The sequence below is a fragment of the Gymnoscopelus microlampas genome, assembly GCF_963454915.1.
Source record: "Gymnoscopelus microlampas genome assembly, chromosome: 8".
Lineage (NCBI taxonomy): Eukaryota > Metazoa > Chordata > Actinopteri > Myctophiformes > Myctophidae > Gymnoscopelus > Gymnoscopelus microlampas.
The window spans coordinates 41,823,504-41,840,334 of record NC_139945.1 but is presented as its reverse complement, the minus strand read 5'-3'; the positions used below and the strand labels follow the sequence as shown (position 1 = coordinate 41,840,334).

The window sequence follows — 16,831 nt, the reverse complement described above, 5'->3', positions numbered from 1 at the left end:
TATCACACTAATGCACGAGCATCACGGTCATTGAATGTGCGCTTTTGACCACAATTTACAACCCTATTAACTGATGTCTTTCCCATAGATGGAAATGCATGTCACTTTAGTCACTGTTCCTATTGAAATACTATCCAGTTGAGCAGTCTTTATGACTGAAGCTCCTACCATCCGTGCCCCAATAATGAACCCTATTTCATAGTCAGTTAGATCTTTTTCTTTCCACTCAGTTATTCAGATTTATTCTCACCCATCAATCATGTAACAATTGTTACTGGACTAGTAGCATTGTATATTATATAATTGAAAGGCCTGTCCATTTCCCTTTACAATCGTGTCTATTTATAATGATCCGCCATTTTTGGGATGAGGAACACATCTAATTATATGGAGGTTCCCAAGTGAAATGTGCCAAAAGTGTCATAGTCTGTGCTCAACAGAACAATAACTCCTTATCAGTAACAAGGAATAAACAGGACATATTGGCAATTTGATAATGTAGTCATTGGAGCCTCAGTAGTGAGTGGAAGAACCATACACAGCCACAACAGCCTCTCATAGCCTCTCACCTCCTCCTCATGCTCGTCACCAGCCTGGTCAGCGTTGCTGTGGCATGCCATTCCATCCCTCATCCAGGATTCGTTGCAGGTCAGCCACCGTGATTGCATTTGACCGAGCTGCCAATCAGGTGCCAATCGAGTCAATACCAACAGGAGAATACATTGTTTGCCTTTGCCAGGGCAATATGGCTAATTTCCCTTATCCACCCACATAATCAGCTGTGCTGCTCATCCCACAAATGCATGATTATCTGGGGGTGAGGGTGATCTTTGTCACTACACATACTCCTATGGGCTTGGGCAGCACCTACAGCTGCCTGTCAGTGGGGAATGTTGAACGTTGGGACGAGTAGAATGGAGGCGCTACATCCTACGTACGCGCTGGAGGCTCCTCACAGGTGGCAAGCATGTGGGAGGAATGAATTGGCATTATGAGGAAAAAGGTGTAAGGATAATTGGCTACTAAAAATGTAGAAGAATGTATATGTGTGTGTATATATATATATATATATATATATATATATATATATTCACAGAATAGTCGAATATTCGACTATCAAACCACTTCATCAGACCATCTATCAGACCAATTATCAATCAAGTCAATTATTCTGATTATTATTATTTATTTATTTTATATATTTTTTTTTACTTTTAAGCAGTGGCTTTTCTTTTCTTTTTTTTCTTATAATTTTTATCCCACGATTTTGTAACCCTTATTTTTCACCCGGTGCCAATTTTCTAAGTGATCCTGGGCACTACACTCCCCTCACCAGCCTAGGGAGGCCAGGGCCGAGCTCATGCCTCCTTCAATGCATGAGAGCCAACTGACCTTCTTGTCATCTGATAGGAGGGAGTTTCCCTGGTTGGACGTAGCGCGTGGAAGGAACACGTTATTCCAACCAGTTCCCTTCCCCTCCATCAGGCGCCCCGGCTGTCATGGGGGAGGAGTTTAGTGACCAGGATTACTACATGTTTTTGTGAGGGTGTCAACTACCCTGAGAGACACGGGGAGAACATGCAAACTCCACACAGAGTAGGCCCTTTCGTAGCAGTGGCTTTTCTATAGAAGACAAGCAGCTGTGAGCTCTGGTGTTGGTAGTTCTCCTAATCCATTCATGATTGTTGATTGTTGTCAAATCATTTCATACTGTACGTGACGTTGTGCTGTCACTCAATGTAGGTGGGGCACTGAAACAGCAGCACTCATGCCAGAAAGATGTTCTTACTTTTAAAAGAGAAAAAAACATAGCTCTACGCTCAATGCTTTACAAACTACAGTGTGTAAATACTTTATTTTACTTACTATTGGTGAGTTTTTTTTTTGAATGTAGTGTGTGTAACAAGTTAGATTGGAGACGTGTCGTGATGTCCAGGGTACAGTAGCAGTCCCTCCTGTTGCAGAGTATATCCACAGTTTGGAAGGACACTACAGTAGCTCTTGCAGTGATGTCATGTTTCTTATTCAACTTTATCTTATGCGTATCGAACAAAGGTGCAAACGTATGGCATTAATAACAAAACGGCTTGCGTGTTTCGCGACCCGTGGTGGTTGTTGTTGAACATACTGTAGATAGGATAGGCTTGAACAATCATTTTCTGACTTATTCCAAGTTAAATGAACTGAATGAATATGTTTGCTACGTTTCTTTCAACCAGAGCTGTGGCTCTAAGAGCAGAGCAGCACGTGGTGGAAAAAGTACTCAAATGTTTTACTTAAGTAAAAGTATCAATACTGCAGTGCAGAAATACTCTGTTTCAAGTAAAAGTCCGGTAATCAAAATTTACTTTAGTAAAAGTACAAAAGTATTGGCATCAAAATATACTTAAAGTACCAAAAGTAAAAGTAGGCCAACTCATTGTGCAGAATGTCCCATTTCACAAGTTCAAAATGTATAAAAAATCTTTTGAAAATAGCAGATCTAGAAGCTCACATTGTGAGCTTGTAGATTGGCTAGTTTCAAATGGCCAAAATGTATATTGGGCTGAAGTGGTTAATGTATGTTTTGTGATAATAACCTAATTCAGCAAAGTATAACTAGTACCTAAAGTTGTCAAATAATTGTAGTGGAGTAAAAGTACAATATTTGCCTCTGAGATGTAATGGAGTAGAAGTAAAAGTATTGGAAATGGGAAATACTCCAGTAAAGTAAAATATCCTCAAAAGTGTACTTAAGAACAGTACTTGAGTAAATGTACTTAGTTACTTTACACCACTGCCTAAGACATGTATTATTTAGTTATCTTTGGATAAGATTTTGTCCACAATTCCATGCTGTATTGATGTTGGTACTATATATGAGAGATAACAGGCAAAGGTTGATCAAAATAACAATTCTTTAATCACCCCCCCCCCCCCAAGCTAAGTTCACCCAGCGACTACTGATCCCGTAACCGTGACAACACGGGCAATGGGCTCTCCGAAACTCAGAATGTCCACTGAGTTCGCAAAAACGTGAATAAAGAGCTTAATTAGGGGAAAGTGGAAGAACTGTCTTTCTCCCGGAGAGGAGAAAAATGCAGATCAGACAAATCCGACGCCGGGCCCCCCGAGGGAGATGAAAGGCCCCCTGGCCGGCGGGGTGAAGCGTGTCCTCGGGGCAGGGGCGGTGATCAGCGGCACTCGGCATCCCGTTCACCGTTTTTTTCTTAAGCTGGGGACGCCCGCGCGCTCTCTCCCGGCGCCCCAGCCTCGCCCTTCTTCATCCCTTTGACGCGGCGACCCGGCCCGCACCGGCCGTGGCCAAAAACGGGGGCCCCCTGCTCTGTTTTTCTCACTTACTGGTTTCCTGTGTGTGTGTGTGTGTGTGTGTGTGTGTGTGTGTGTGTGTGTGTGTGTGTGTGTGTGTGTGTGTGTGTGTGTGTGTGTGTGTGTATGTATATATATATATATATATATATATATATATATATATATATATATATATATATATATATATAACACACACACACACAGACACAAACACACTCCCTTCGGGTGCACTAATGTGATTAATTTACACAAGCTCAGCGTAGAAAGCTGCCAACAATAAAGGGGCTTTGCTAAATAAATAAATACATTTCTTTGAAACGTTTTGTCATATTCTAGTCTTTGTGAAGAATGTCTTGAAGTTGCACACTAGCAATTGTGATTCCACTGAGATGAGATGTTATGGATAGCACAAAACAAACAAATAAATAAAGAAGAAAACAAGCAAAGGGCTGTAAGCCTGCATACAAATTGAAAAATAAATCCATTCCGACAGATGTCATTTTACATAAACCTTGTAAAAATGGGTGATTTGCACAGAACTCAACATATCTCTTTATATCAGCTTGATAGATTTTCAGATGAACACTGAAGGTTAATGCATCGACAATCTGGATTGATACCAAAGAGGGCGAAGCCACTGGCGAGGTGGCAGGCATCAAAGATTGTGTTCCATCAGGTTTTTTTGTGGTTATTACGCCCAAGGATCACATTCTGCACTGCAGACCAGTGTGCTGTGCAGAGACTTGGAATCAATACTCTAAATGGGGATCAGAGGATCTGTACATCCTCCTCAACTCCAGAGTCACCCAATAAAGCCTCCAATCTGACAGATTTAAAACCAAGGCGTCTTCCCCCTTTTTTCACACCTTAACTTTTTGTTGCCATGATTTACTTGACAGACTCGTGTCTAATTCATAGAGCACATTTCAGAAGCATAGGGAGAGGAGATGGCATGAAAAGGTTGTATAAATCCTTGAGCAGTGCTGACAATTGCCCTTTTCTCCCTTTCATTCTCCTCGCTGATATGGAGATCAAATGGACGCAAAACTCAAGCTGTATTTCAGGATGAAGACGTGGTGTATTTGCATCACGCTTAAAACTTTCGCTATGATTATTCAATTTATTATACTGTTCAGTGGCGAATCTGGTGATGTACAATGGTGGCATTTTTAAACAAATCATTTAATATGCATTCTAGAGACTGATGGTTGTGATGCAGCATTGGTGCTGCCTTTCATCATCGACCCGTTCGCCATTCTTTCAGAAAAGCTCCATAACATTTTTGTGATTGTTACTGCGTTGGACAGTCTCAATAAACCTGGTCTGACTCCATTTTATCAGCCAGCTCTAATGCTATGAGGTTATTCATGAAACCAGAGCTCCATCTCTTTTCTTCTTCTTTTTTTTGACTCAATGCCTTTTGTTATTTCTCTCTGTCTCCTGTGTAGGAACTGGAATCTGATCAACAATGGAGCGGCTGGTCCTGTGTGTGCTGCTGTGTGCAGTGTTAGTTAAGGGCTACAGCTGCCCCGGACGCTGCATCTGTCAACACCTCTCCCCAACCCTGACTCTGCTCTGCGCCAAGACCGGCCTCCTGTTTGTACCACCCACCATTGACCGCAAGACCGTGGAGCTTCGCCTCACCGACAACTTCATCACGGTCATCCGCAGGAAAGACTTTTTCAACATGACCAGCCTGGTCCACCTCACGTTGTCGCGGAACACCATCAGCCAAATCACTCCCCACGCCTTCGTCGGCCTGCGTTCCCTGCGAGCTCTACACATGGATGGCAACCGCCTCAGTGTTCTCAAGAGTGACCACTTCAAAGGCTTGATCAATCTGCGCCACCTCATCCTGGGAAACAACCAGATCCACGCGGTGGCGCCCGCCGCCTTTGACGAGTTTGTGTCCACCATTGAGGATCTGGACTTGTCCAATAACAACCTGAGAGGCCTGCCCTGGGAGGCCATAGGGAGAATGACTAACATGAACACGCTCACTCTGGACCACAATTTGATTGATCATATCGAAGCAGGGACCTTCACGCTCCTCACCAAGCTGGTCCGTTTGGACATGACCTCCAACAGGCTGCACAAGCTGCCTCCAGACAGCCTATTCCAGCATGCCGAGGTCCTGTCTGATGCTAAGCCCAACCCCTCCACTCTGGCGGTGAGCTTCGGAGGGAACCCACTCCACTGTAACTGTGAGCTGCTGTGGCTTCGCAGGCTGACTAGGGAGGATGACCTGGAAACCTGCGCCTCACCAGAGCATCTCATGGACAAGTACTTCTGGTCCATCCAGGAGGAGGAGTTCATATGTGAGCCTCCGTTGATCACCAAACATATTTCCACCAAGCCCTATGTGATGGAAGGTCAGGGGGTCACCCTCAAATGCAAAGCCATGGGAGACCCAGATCCAGACATCCACTGGCGATCACCAGACGGCAAGCTGGTGCACAACTCCTCCCGCACCATCCTGTATGAGAACGGTACCCTCGATATCCTCATCACAACTCTGAAGGACAGCGGGGCTTTCAATTGTGTGGCATCCAACGCGGCTGGCATCGCCACGGCTGCTGTTGAGATCAACATGATCCCCCTGCCCCTGTTTGTCAACAACACGGCTCACATGCGCGAGGACCCCGGCCTGTCGGACATAACGACCTCCTCCAAATCTGGAAATGACACTAAGGGCCATGACAAGCAGGACAAGAGAGTGATGGTCACTGAACTGACGTCATCCTCCGCTGTGATTCGTTGGCCATCTGAGCGGCACATCCCCGGTATCAGGATGTACCAGATTCAGTATAACAGCACTGCGGATGAAACTTTGGTTTACAGGTGAGCCAAATTTTGAGGGTGAGGGGGGGGCTGTAAAGGGTGGATGACAGAGGGAAGGGGAGCACTCAGAAGTGGGATTAGAGAAAAGGTGAGCCATCTGGAATAACCATCTGTTTTAATGGCATGACAGCTTATTATAAACTCTATGGGCATGCCATAGATCCCATGTTGTGTAGATGCATCATGTCCCTACATGAACAGAATTTAATTAGTTTTTTTTTCTCTCTTTTTTTCCTCTTAAATTTAGAGTAGCCAATTTTTTTTACCCCTTTGTCAATGAATCCTCCCCAAACATTTCTGTGGGTTGCCACTGCTGTTGTACCCTACTGGCTCACCTGCCAGTGAGGAGACCCCACCGGGAGGACGTAGCACCTCCTCCCATTAAACACCCCCTACTGACAGGCACTGTCCCAAAGCGACAAAGATTGCCCACCCTGCCTGTCTTCCCCGAACATGGCCAATTGTGTTAAGGTAGATGCTCGGCAAGCCAGATGCACCAATGGTGAATTCGAACCCCTGGAATCCATGGTGGTGGACAGGTACTATAGCCCTGTCCCCTAGACCAGTGGTTCTCAACATGTGGGTCGGTACCCCCTGGGGGGTCCCCAGATGACAGTGAAGTGACAATCTAAGGACTTTTAAGACCTTTCTAATAAAAATAAGAAAAGAAAAAGACCATTGCTGCATCAAAAGTAATCAACAAACTATACCATAAAAACTGGTCAAACACTGGCCAAATTGTCAAATAATATAAGAAAGAGGCAGAAATTGTGAAAATAGCCGATCTACAAGCTCACAACGCCTCGCTTTGTGAGGCGTTGTGAGCTTGTAGATCGGCTATTTTCACAATATTTATCTGTGGAGCCAAGTCAAACTAAATGTAACACCTCAACTCCTACATTCCAAGTGCTTGTCAGGGTGGGGGGTCCCCAGTTCAAATATGATTCTTTTAGGGGGTCACGGCCTGAAAAGGTTGAAAACCACTGGCCTAGACTAGTCTGAATGGTCAGCACCAATTAAGCGTGATCAATTGTAAAGCCCTCTGTTTTGCATTATGTTACTGATTCTAATTTTCTGGACTTCTCTATTTTCTTTTGTTTATAATGTGAGACATAATTACACACATACAGTATAATATAGCATTGTGATTAGAGATGGGTACGTAATGACATGTTTAGTTGCACGATTGACAGCACAGGGTCAAGGTAGCAATCAGTTGGTAATGTCTTTGCTGCAGACAGAGAGAGAGAGAATGGCAAACCTAATAACCAGTTGCTTACAACAGCAAATTAACCAATTGAACGTTTTATTCTGTTTCATTGTAACACAAAGCAAAGCAATTTTTTTTTCATTGTAACACAAAGCAAAGCAAAAATAGTTCAAAGTTAATTTCTTCTTTCTTTTTGTCTTCTTTTTTTTTTTTTTAGCTCCCTAGTGAGCCATACATACCATGCCATAATAAGGACACGCTGTTTTCAATGTCTCCATGGATTGAATGTGATATACTGCCAAATATCTCAGGATCCATTAACTCATGCTGTTGATATTTGTGGTCGACTTTGCAATTTTTTACCTAAGCAGACATAATGAGCTGCTCTCCTGTATAATTTACTCCTCCTGTGTAAGCATGGTCTTGAGTGTTGTTTTGTCTTAAGGTGGTACATTATTACCTGCAAGTGATAACCATCAAAGTGTTCCTTGAGGGGAAAGGTGTGTGCTTCTAATTATACTAACACACATGGAGACAGGCATTTTGCTCTGTGTTCAAAGAGTGTGAGTATTGCAATCCTTGCAAATGCTAAAGATATTTGACCTTGGAACATTCCCATTACAACTAAATACTTGTCATATCACGTTGCGTCTGTCCAGCAACCTGCCCCAACTCTTCTCGTAGGTGTTATGAAATATATCGATGCTTGCTCTACTTTCGCTTCTCACATCGCAAATTTACCTTTGTCATTTTATTCTATACACAAAGCTGGGATAGCCATTTCTCACTGTCACCTTACGCTGCACCATAGTGTCACATAAATCAACCACCATGAAGTCTTCTGCCTTTTAATCTGTCCACCAGTATAGAGATATTTCAAAGCTTGCGTGGCTGTGTCCCAAGTCGCCCCCTCAATTTACCATCTTATACGTAGGCAGTGTATGAAGGCACTGTGAAAGTCATTGCTTCTTCAGCATTGTCGGTTTCCGTACTTATGGTGGTTAAAATGTCCTTTTCTTGCGTTGTGACCCCTCCATTTTTGTCAATCCTCCCTGCAGGATGATCCCGTCGACCAGTAAGACCTTCCAGATCAACGACCTGGCCGCAGGGCGCGAGTATGACCTCTGCGTGCTTGCGGTGTACGACGACGGGATCACGTCGTTGACGGCCACCCGCGTGGTCGGCTGTGTGCAGTTCCACACGGCCAATGAGGTCAGCCAGTGTCGCTTCATCCACAGCCAGTTCCTCGGGGGCACGATGATCATCATCATCGGCGGTATCATCGTGGCTTCCGTGCTGGTGTTCATCATCATCCTCATGATCCGCTACAAGGCCTACAGCGGCCCCTACGATGGCAAAGCCAAGGTCGGCTCCAGCATACACTCTCAGACCAACGGCAGCCAGCACAGGCTCCAGCACTCCGCCTCCAAGCAGGTATCCGAGGAGGGCGGCCGCGAAGCAGCCCAGGCGCCAAAGGAGTGCATGGCGCTGGTGCTGAGGATCGACAGCGATAAGAGGGAGGACGCGGCAGCTACCACTTCCGTCCTGCAGGTGGAGCTGCCTTCCCTGACCGCCGACAAGCTGAAGAGGAGAACCAGCCTGGATGCACAGTGCTCTGGCCCGCCGTCTGAGGACACGCAGACGGACAGTAGCCTGACCGGCTCCACCATGTCCCTGTGTCTCATAGGCACCAATGCTGGTACTAAGGAGGCCCCGAGGCTCAAGGACAAGAAAGGCGCTCTGGCCAATATGGGGCTGCTCCCCAATGAACTGGCACGAACTAGGCACAGGTTCTCATTCGATGGAGGTGATTACTCCATATTTCAGAGTCATAGTTACCCACGCAGAGCGAGGACGAGGTGGCACAAGTCCACCAACCAGCTCGACGTGGAGTCCTCGCCGCTCGCCCACCGCAGAGTTACATTCAGCAGCACTGAGTGGATGCTGGAAAGCACAGTCTGAGGGGAGAAGTCTGGTCTCCATGGCCACAAGCACATGCAAACAAACACACACACACACACACACACACACACACACACACACACACACACACACACACACACACACACACGTGTGTGTGCACTCACAAGCACACCACAGATACCCATGTGCACTCATACACACAGAAACAGACATACACGTACATAATGTGAACCATACATACATAAACATACCGTATACGCAAAGCACACAATTGACTGTACACATCATACTATCTACACACATGCATATTCATACATGCAAACTTTCTGTGAGTTGCTGGAGAAGAACACAGTCTCCTGTCATGTCCTGCCTCCCCATCCTACTCCCAGAGAGGTCGTTGACCATGTCATTTCTGTATGCAGCAGTGCCTTATTCTAAAAGATGTACGAATGGAGGATGCTGCTCACTGTAGTCATAAACCTTCCTCTCTGTCATTGTCTCCTCTCTGTTATGGGGAGCTTTTCGTTCAGTTGTTGATTTTCCATTTTTTTCTATGACATGCCAAGGGGTGTGGCTTTGGATGTGACTGCTTTTCCTTTTAATTGGTAAGAAAAAGCAACTAAACAAACAAAAAATCAAACAAACGACTACATCACACTGTAAAGTGAACAGCCAGGTATCATGTATGTCAATCATCCTTTGGGTTCTTTCAGACAAAAAAAAAAATCTAAAAAAACATTTGCACAGAAGACACGAGATACAAGGACAAGTATCACCACCAGTCTATACAACAATAAAAAGATACTAGAAGTATACACATGCCGATTTCTAATGTTAGCATAGCAAGGATGGACCTGTGAACCGTGGATTCCTCCTTAATGGTTGGACTGTACAATATTAATAGGTATTGTTCCTGATGTGACTGTATGATATTAATCGGTACTGTATCTGGCTGGTCTAGATAAAAAGACAACAAAAAAGACATATATAAGTATATTAAAACATTGGTGTATGTGTACTAACTATGTAAGTAAGTAAGTCATATGTCACATGACTTTTTACAAAGCATTTGGGTGCTGGCTGCAAGTTTTTACATTAAAAACCTGTGTCATCACACCTCCCCCTATATTTAGTATGTCAAAGTTTGGACCACTTAACCCTTATGAAAGGGTATTAAATTTTTTGTGTGAGTTAACTGTATTGTTTGTGTTCCCAATGGTGTTTTCTTTGTGTGCTTCAAGAGCAGTGCATGACTGCCAAAGAAGATGTCCTGCCACTTTTTAGTGGCCTAGATAAAATGAGTTCATTGTTCAGGTTGGTGTATCCAAGTGCCTCTAGGGAGGATTGTGGGATCATGGCAGATATAATTACCTGAATGTCATGATGAATACCAAACCAACCAAGGGTTATCGAAGGTGTACTATTGGTTGAATCCCACTAGGTGGAGACAAAGAACTAATGAATTAAATTAGCTGGTAGCTGGAGATCCATGGCATTTTATGTTTAACTTTAAAATAAGTTAGCTCTCAAAAAAGTCAAAATAGAGAGGGCCTTTTGGTCGTTTGCGGAATGTGTATTGTGGTGGAGGATTCCGCTTTCCTTCCAATTACATTCCAGCTGGCCCAGGAGCTGTGTCAGCCTTATTTCACGCTTACAGTCAAGTCCTCAAAATGTACACTCAATGTTGAGAATTTGCCCAGGATCTATGTCTTTAATTACTGTGCAGCTTTTGAAGTTGGTTTTCAGCATGTGTTATTTTAGAGTGTAGGCCTAATAGCTACAGTTGCACACTTTTCTTTCAGACGTCAACCCATCATTGGCCTGCTTGGGTTTCTTTCTCAGCACACACTGCTGCTGACAATTCACAAATTGCTTCTAAATTACCTGTGCATTGAAAGGGCTCTGAATTATCTGCAGGAAGTTGCACCTGTATCCTGACAAATACAAAATCTGGGAGCCCTCAGGTTTTTGAATGTTTAATTAATTGGTCAGGGTGGCCCAGTTGCAGCTAAACTCAGAGTACAAAAGTCCATAGTAAGTTTATCAGCAGTCTGTGTTAGGAGAACAGTGCCTTCGGTAAGTATTATCCTGGCTGGCACACTTCCTGTCAACACATTGATATAATTCAAGCTCTTGAGGTATGAGATAAAAGGAAATGCTGATAATATATTCTCGGGGTATCAAATCTTCTGGTCCCTAGCTTCAAATCCATGGCTTTGGTTTGTATCTAGGTGCTATACTAGCAGCTAGACTTTGGCATTCGAATACATGTTATTAAGAATAAGGATAACTCTCAAGCCGAGGCTGCTGTTGTGCCGAGATTTAATTGACTCCCTGCCGAAACCCCTCCAGCTTCTCTCTTGAAAGAACCACCATCTTGTTTTGGCAGGGGGGGGGGGGGGTGGAGTGTGACAGGACAGGGTCACACATTCATCTCTAAGCTCACATTTGGTGTTTTGGGAAAATTGAAATAAATTCCCCCTGTCCACTGGCAGGGGTGGCAGTTCTAAAGCTGCAGTGGCACACATTGAGCACAAGGGAAGCAACGTGAAAGTTTAACTCATGCTCAACCTTACATTTACACCAAGAGCATAGGCTTTGCAAATGTCCATTGTTGTTAAATCCTCAATTTCATGTAACTCATTTAAATCTAGGTTACAAAGTTCTAAGCATGAATGTCAACTGCATTTTACACTAAGTGAGGATGTGGGTTGTCTTTTTCATAGAATAATCAATAATACTCTTGTGTTCACACATCTAATAATTTCTACAAAAACCAAGACCTACCACTTATCCTAACTAAAATCCTGATTAACACACATCTTGTAAGTTCTGATAAACTGCTCCTGCTATACTGAAGGCCAAACATGCCTTCCATGATGTTTTATACAGCTACCACAGTTGATTCTACCAGTAGTGTTAATTTATTCTATAAGGTATCTCATGAAGCAGTATATTTCTTGCAGATGTCAATGACGAGCTAAACAGAAGAAAGTTCTGCTACAAGCGAGGTCAGTGTCCATTTTTGTAAAATACTATATATCTATACCTGCTTAAATAAATAAAAAAGGAGGGGATGCTTTATTCATAAGTCCCAGTAAACTAACTATTTGACTGATGGCATGGCATTGAGAATGTTGGCTCACCTTGCCCCACACCATATTGCTAATTTTGCCCTTGACAACGGTTTTGACATAATAGTGTCACAGAAACAATAAAGCAGAACTTTGGGTTTGGATTGTGCCATTTTAATGCCAAAGAGACTAATGTGTAATTTAGAAGTTTTCATTACTTAGGATGATCATAGGCCTAACATCAATTCAGATTTTGCTTAAATTAACTATACTCTTACATTTGGTGTTCACAGATTAGCAATAACTTTGATACTTTTCATGTTCAAGATATAGAGGGTTATTCAACCAACTGCTACATATAACCAGGCATGCAAAGCTCATTTGGCATGTTCTTGCACTCTATTTCAATGATGTGACGCGCACGTCGCTTAACACCTACACTGCAAGTCACACAATGGACAATTGATATGCACCTAGGCTTATTCCTACGTTAATTCGCTAGGTGTGAGTCGGGAGCCTTTGAAAACTTTGTTGAGGTGCGAATTTAAAGTAGTTTTAAATCTATGCGTGTGCCTGCGTGTGCTCCTGGTCAAATAGGTTCCGGCACGGCGTGCAAGGCCGTCCAGTGAGCATTGCACCCCTGCATATAACTAACCTCTCTCTACCCTACATCAAGGATTGTTGTGATTTTCAGAGACTGACAACAGCTTTTTCAATATGTTTTATTTAAAAATGCTTTGGGTGGTATTTAATCTTGTATACAAAGGTTGCCAAGATATTTTCTTTTCATGGTTTGGTTGATTCGATGTAGTCTACAGATAGTAAATATCTACTAAGTAGTGGAAAATAATGTATCAGTTATGAAATCCTCTTTCTAGACATGCCTCAGCAGTTCAAGGTCAATGTAAGGTTTGAATGTTGCTATTTTTAGCGGTGCCAGCCGCTCTACTCTTGACTATGTCCGTCCGTATGTCCGTTTGTCCGTTTGTCCGTTTGTCCGTTATGTCCGTTTGAGCACGGGCTTTAAACAGCTATAACTCCAGTTGGCAGCATGCCAGCAAGTCCAAATTTGGTATGTGGACTTACACCACCAATTGGGACGAGCATTGATTGCTGAAGCCCCGCCCCGCCCTATTATAGCGCCACCAGGAGGCCACTGGCTTTAAACAGCGCTTTACACAGCTATAACTCCAGTTCGCATGCCAGCAAGTCCAAATTTGGTATGTGGACTTACACCACCAATTGGGACGAGCATTGATTGCTGAAGCCCCGCCCCGCCCTATTATAGCGCCACCAGGAGGCCACTGGCTTTAAACAGCGCTTTACACAGCTATAACTCCAATTCGCAGCATACCAGCAAGTCCAAATTTGGTATGTGGACTTAGACTACCAATAGGGACGAGCATTGATTGCTGAAGCCCCGCCCCGCCCTATTATAGCGCCACCAGGAGGCCACTGGCTTTAAACAGCTATAACTCCAGTTTGCAGCATATGCCACCAAGTCCAACTAATACCACCAATAGGGACCAACTGTAATTACATAAGCCCCGCCCCCTCTGCCTTCCCATTGGCTGGGCTTTAAACAGCCATAACTCCAGTTCACAGCATGCTACTGAGTACAAATTTGGTACGTGGACTCAGACCACCAATAGGGACGAACTGAAATGTAGTAAGCCCCGCCCCCTCTGTCTTCCTATTGGCTGGGCTTTAAACAGCCATAAATCCACTTTGCAGCATGCTACCAAATACACATTTACCACGTGAACTTAGACCACCAATAGGGACAATCTTTAATTGCTGAAGCCCCGCCCCCTCTGTATTGTCATTGGCTGGGCTACAAACAGCCATAACTCCAGTTAGCAGCATGCCACCCAGTCCGAATTTGGTTTGTGGACTTACACCACCAATAGGGACGAGCATTAATTGCTGAAGCCCCGCCCCGCCCTATTATAGCGCCACCAGGAGGCCACTCATCAAAGGCACCGCTTCCTTCACACAGGGTGCGATTTTACATAGCCTGTGGCCGTCTGGCTTGGCCAGGGTATTGCATGTCCCAAAAGGCTAAATGATTCATCCTGTTACCCATAGCCTAAAAGCAGAACACAGCCCAAATGAAAGTACAGGCTACTCTGGCCTTTTAGTAAACATAGTTAATGGTGAGATGGTAAGACTATATCAGTGATGATCATCTCTGATGTTCTCAGAGTAATGTCAGACTTATGAGTCAGACTTTTAGGTACCCAGACAAAGACAAGTGTTTTAAGCCATGCTTAAATAAAGCCTTTTGCATCATAATTTGCATCAGAGTCCCTAGGATTTGTTTCTCACTAGAATGCCCCATCCTGAAGAGCAACTAATTGCTTTGGAACAGTTTGGACCTTTTTGACCCAGTGTAGCACATCTAGTTTCTTTTTAATGACTTATTCCCTTTAATGACTTGATCATGCTTTGTTGGCAGTGTATTAATTGTATGATTTTCACATAAAAGAAGACAGCACATTTCATTTTAACAAGGTTGGCAAGTGAGCCCACTTCAAGCCATACCAGTCTACAGGTCATAAACCTAAAGGAACAATTTCTTCAGTTACACAGTTAACCACTTATGCCCTATTTTATACTCTCCAAAATAGTGATAGCCTATCTACAAGCCCACAACTCACTACATTGTGAACTTGTTTTAGAAAGGTTTAATTTAGAAATGTAACCCTTGACATGCAACTTTCAAAGTGTTAAGTCTGGATTGTAATTATTCTCAATATGCCAACACTTAGTGTATTTAAGAGACTTTGTTCAGACATCTGATCAGTCATAGTTAAAAACATAAGAAATTTGAGCCTTGAAACAAAATCTCTATTGATCAAATAAGCTACAAACATCCAGAACCAAACTTTCTTGATCATATAAAAAAATACACAATCACAAAAATAATTTACAAAACAGTAAAATAGAGATTTATTTCTCACCTATGCCATTGATTTGCAGAAAAATGTTGGCTATGACAATTTACAAAAAAATTAAATAATAAATAAAAACGTAAAAGAGCAGACACATTCTCATAATTGGTCAGTTAAGTTGCATAATAAATCTGCTCAGATTTTCTTTCTTTGTTTTGTCCTAAAAGAAATGGTGGTCAATTCAGGACACACAAACTCCAAGTAAGGGGTACAATGTGGTGACACACAAAGTCAATAATCAAGCAGACTGATAGCCTACAGAGCTCTTAATGGAGTGGGTGGGAAGAAGGTCTGTCACAATATACTGTACACACTACACAGTACTTGAAACCTCAGTTACGGGTGGTGAGGTATCGGTGTTAGGAATGCCCACAGAAAGGACTGACAAGACAGAGAACAGCATGGCGGAGGAGAGAGAATTCTACACCGATAACAAATCCAAAGGAACAGCCATCAGTTTCCTTTGTGGTTACCTGAGTCGGGGGAGTATATGTGTGATGCATGTTTCACACAGTAGAGCTGCCGTGAGTGTTCTCCTCATTCGCTCTCCAGTTTTTCCTCTGTTTCCTTTGCGAGTCCAATCCCAAGTCTGAACCTTTATCATAGTCCTGCTTTCGCTTCTTGCCAGAATGGGCTTGCTCTCTTTGTTGTTCATCGCTGCCTTCAGAGCTGCTGTCGTCTTCCTTCCCCCTGTGCTTCTCGCTCTTCTTGCATTTGCGTTTAGTTTTAGTCCTTTTCCTCTTCTGCTTGCACTTGGAAGTCTTTGAATCGTTATCGCTGCTGTCGCTACTAGTTTCTTCGAGTTTCCTTTGCCTTTTCTCCTCTTCCACCTTCTTTTTCTTTTTCTTCTTTCTGGAGGATTTTTTGGAACCTTTGGACTTTTCTATGCTGGATGACTTGCACTTCTTGATTTTGCGATGTCCATTCCTCTTTGTTTCACGTGACTCTTCTCTGCAAACACAAGACAGAGATATTAAGAAACTAAATTAAATTACACAAAACCACAAGCCCACAGAGCTTTAGCCCTCAACTATTTATAATATGATGCAGTGCTACAGTCTACAGAATACTCCATGATAGAGAAACAAGACAAATACAGCCTCATGAGAAGCTATGTTGATGGATCAATATTCACCCAGCAACATCAGAATTCAACCAAATATTTTAACTAGTGGTGGACAGTAAAGAAGTACATTTAACATGAGCACTGTATTTAATTATCATTTGAGAATATATATTTTTTTACTCGCAAAAACCTCACTTTTTTTTTACCGTTTCTTGATTTTAAAAAATCTCTTCTTTCCATAGTTTGAGAACCGCTGCTCTATAGCAATGATTTATATCAGAATATTGTTATTTAACATTTATTTTAACAAAAATAACACTTACTGCACCATTAACTCAAGTAAAAATTTCACTTAATTTCACTTGTAGTTGAGGAATACTGTTGAAGTACTAGGGTTGAGCGCTTTCTCAACCACTGATTTTAAACTTAATTAATTTGTTTATATTTTCCA

The 16,831-nt window shown here is 43.1% G+C and overlaps 2 protein-coding genes across 3 annotated transcripts in view; one reads left to right on the top strand and one right to left on the bottom strand.

Moving 5' to 3' along the window:
- lrfn1 (leucine rich repeat and fibronectin type III domain containing 1) overlaps nucleotides 1-9,657 on the top strand; it is a 140,967-nt gene extending 131,310 nt beyond the window's left edge. Inside the window, exons 4-5 of the mRNA XM_084064815.1 lie at nucleotides 4,761-6,153; nucleotides 8,422-9,657. Coding sequence (XP_083920941.1) covers nucleotides 4,781-6,153; nucleotides 8,422-9,325 — 2,277 coding nt within the window. The 5' untranslated portion in view covers nucleotides 4,761-4,780 and the 3' untranslated portion in view covers nucleotides 9,326-9,657. The remainder of the gene's footprint in view (nucleotides 1-4,760; nucleotides 6,154-8,421) is intronic.
- Nucleotides 9,658-15,287: 5,630 nt separating this feature from the next.
- nkapd1 (NKAP domain containing 1) overlaps nucleotides 15,288-16,831 on the bottom strand; it is a 6,455-nt gene continuing 4,911 nt past the window's right edge. For both annotated transcript variants that reach the window (XM_084065274.1, XM_084065275.1), the window contains exon 6: nucleotides 15,288-16,265. In XM_084065274.1, the coding sequence (XP_083921400.1) occupies nucleotides 15,821-16,265 (445 nt within the window). In that variant the 3' untranslated portion in view covers nucleotides 15,288-15,820. The remainder of the gene's footprint in view (nucleotides 16,266-16,831) is intronic.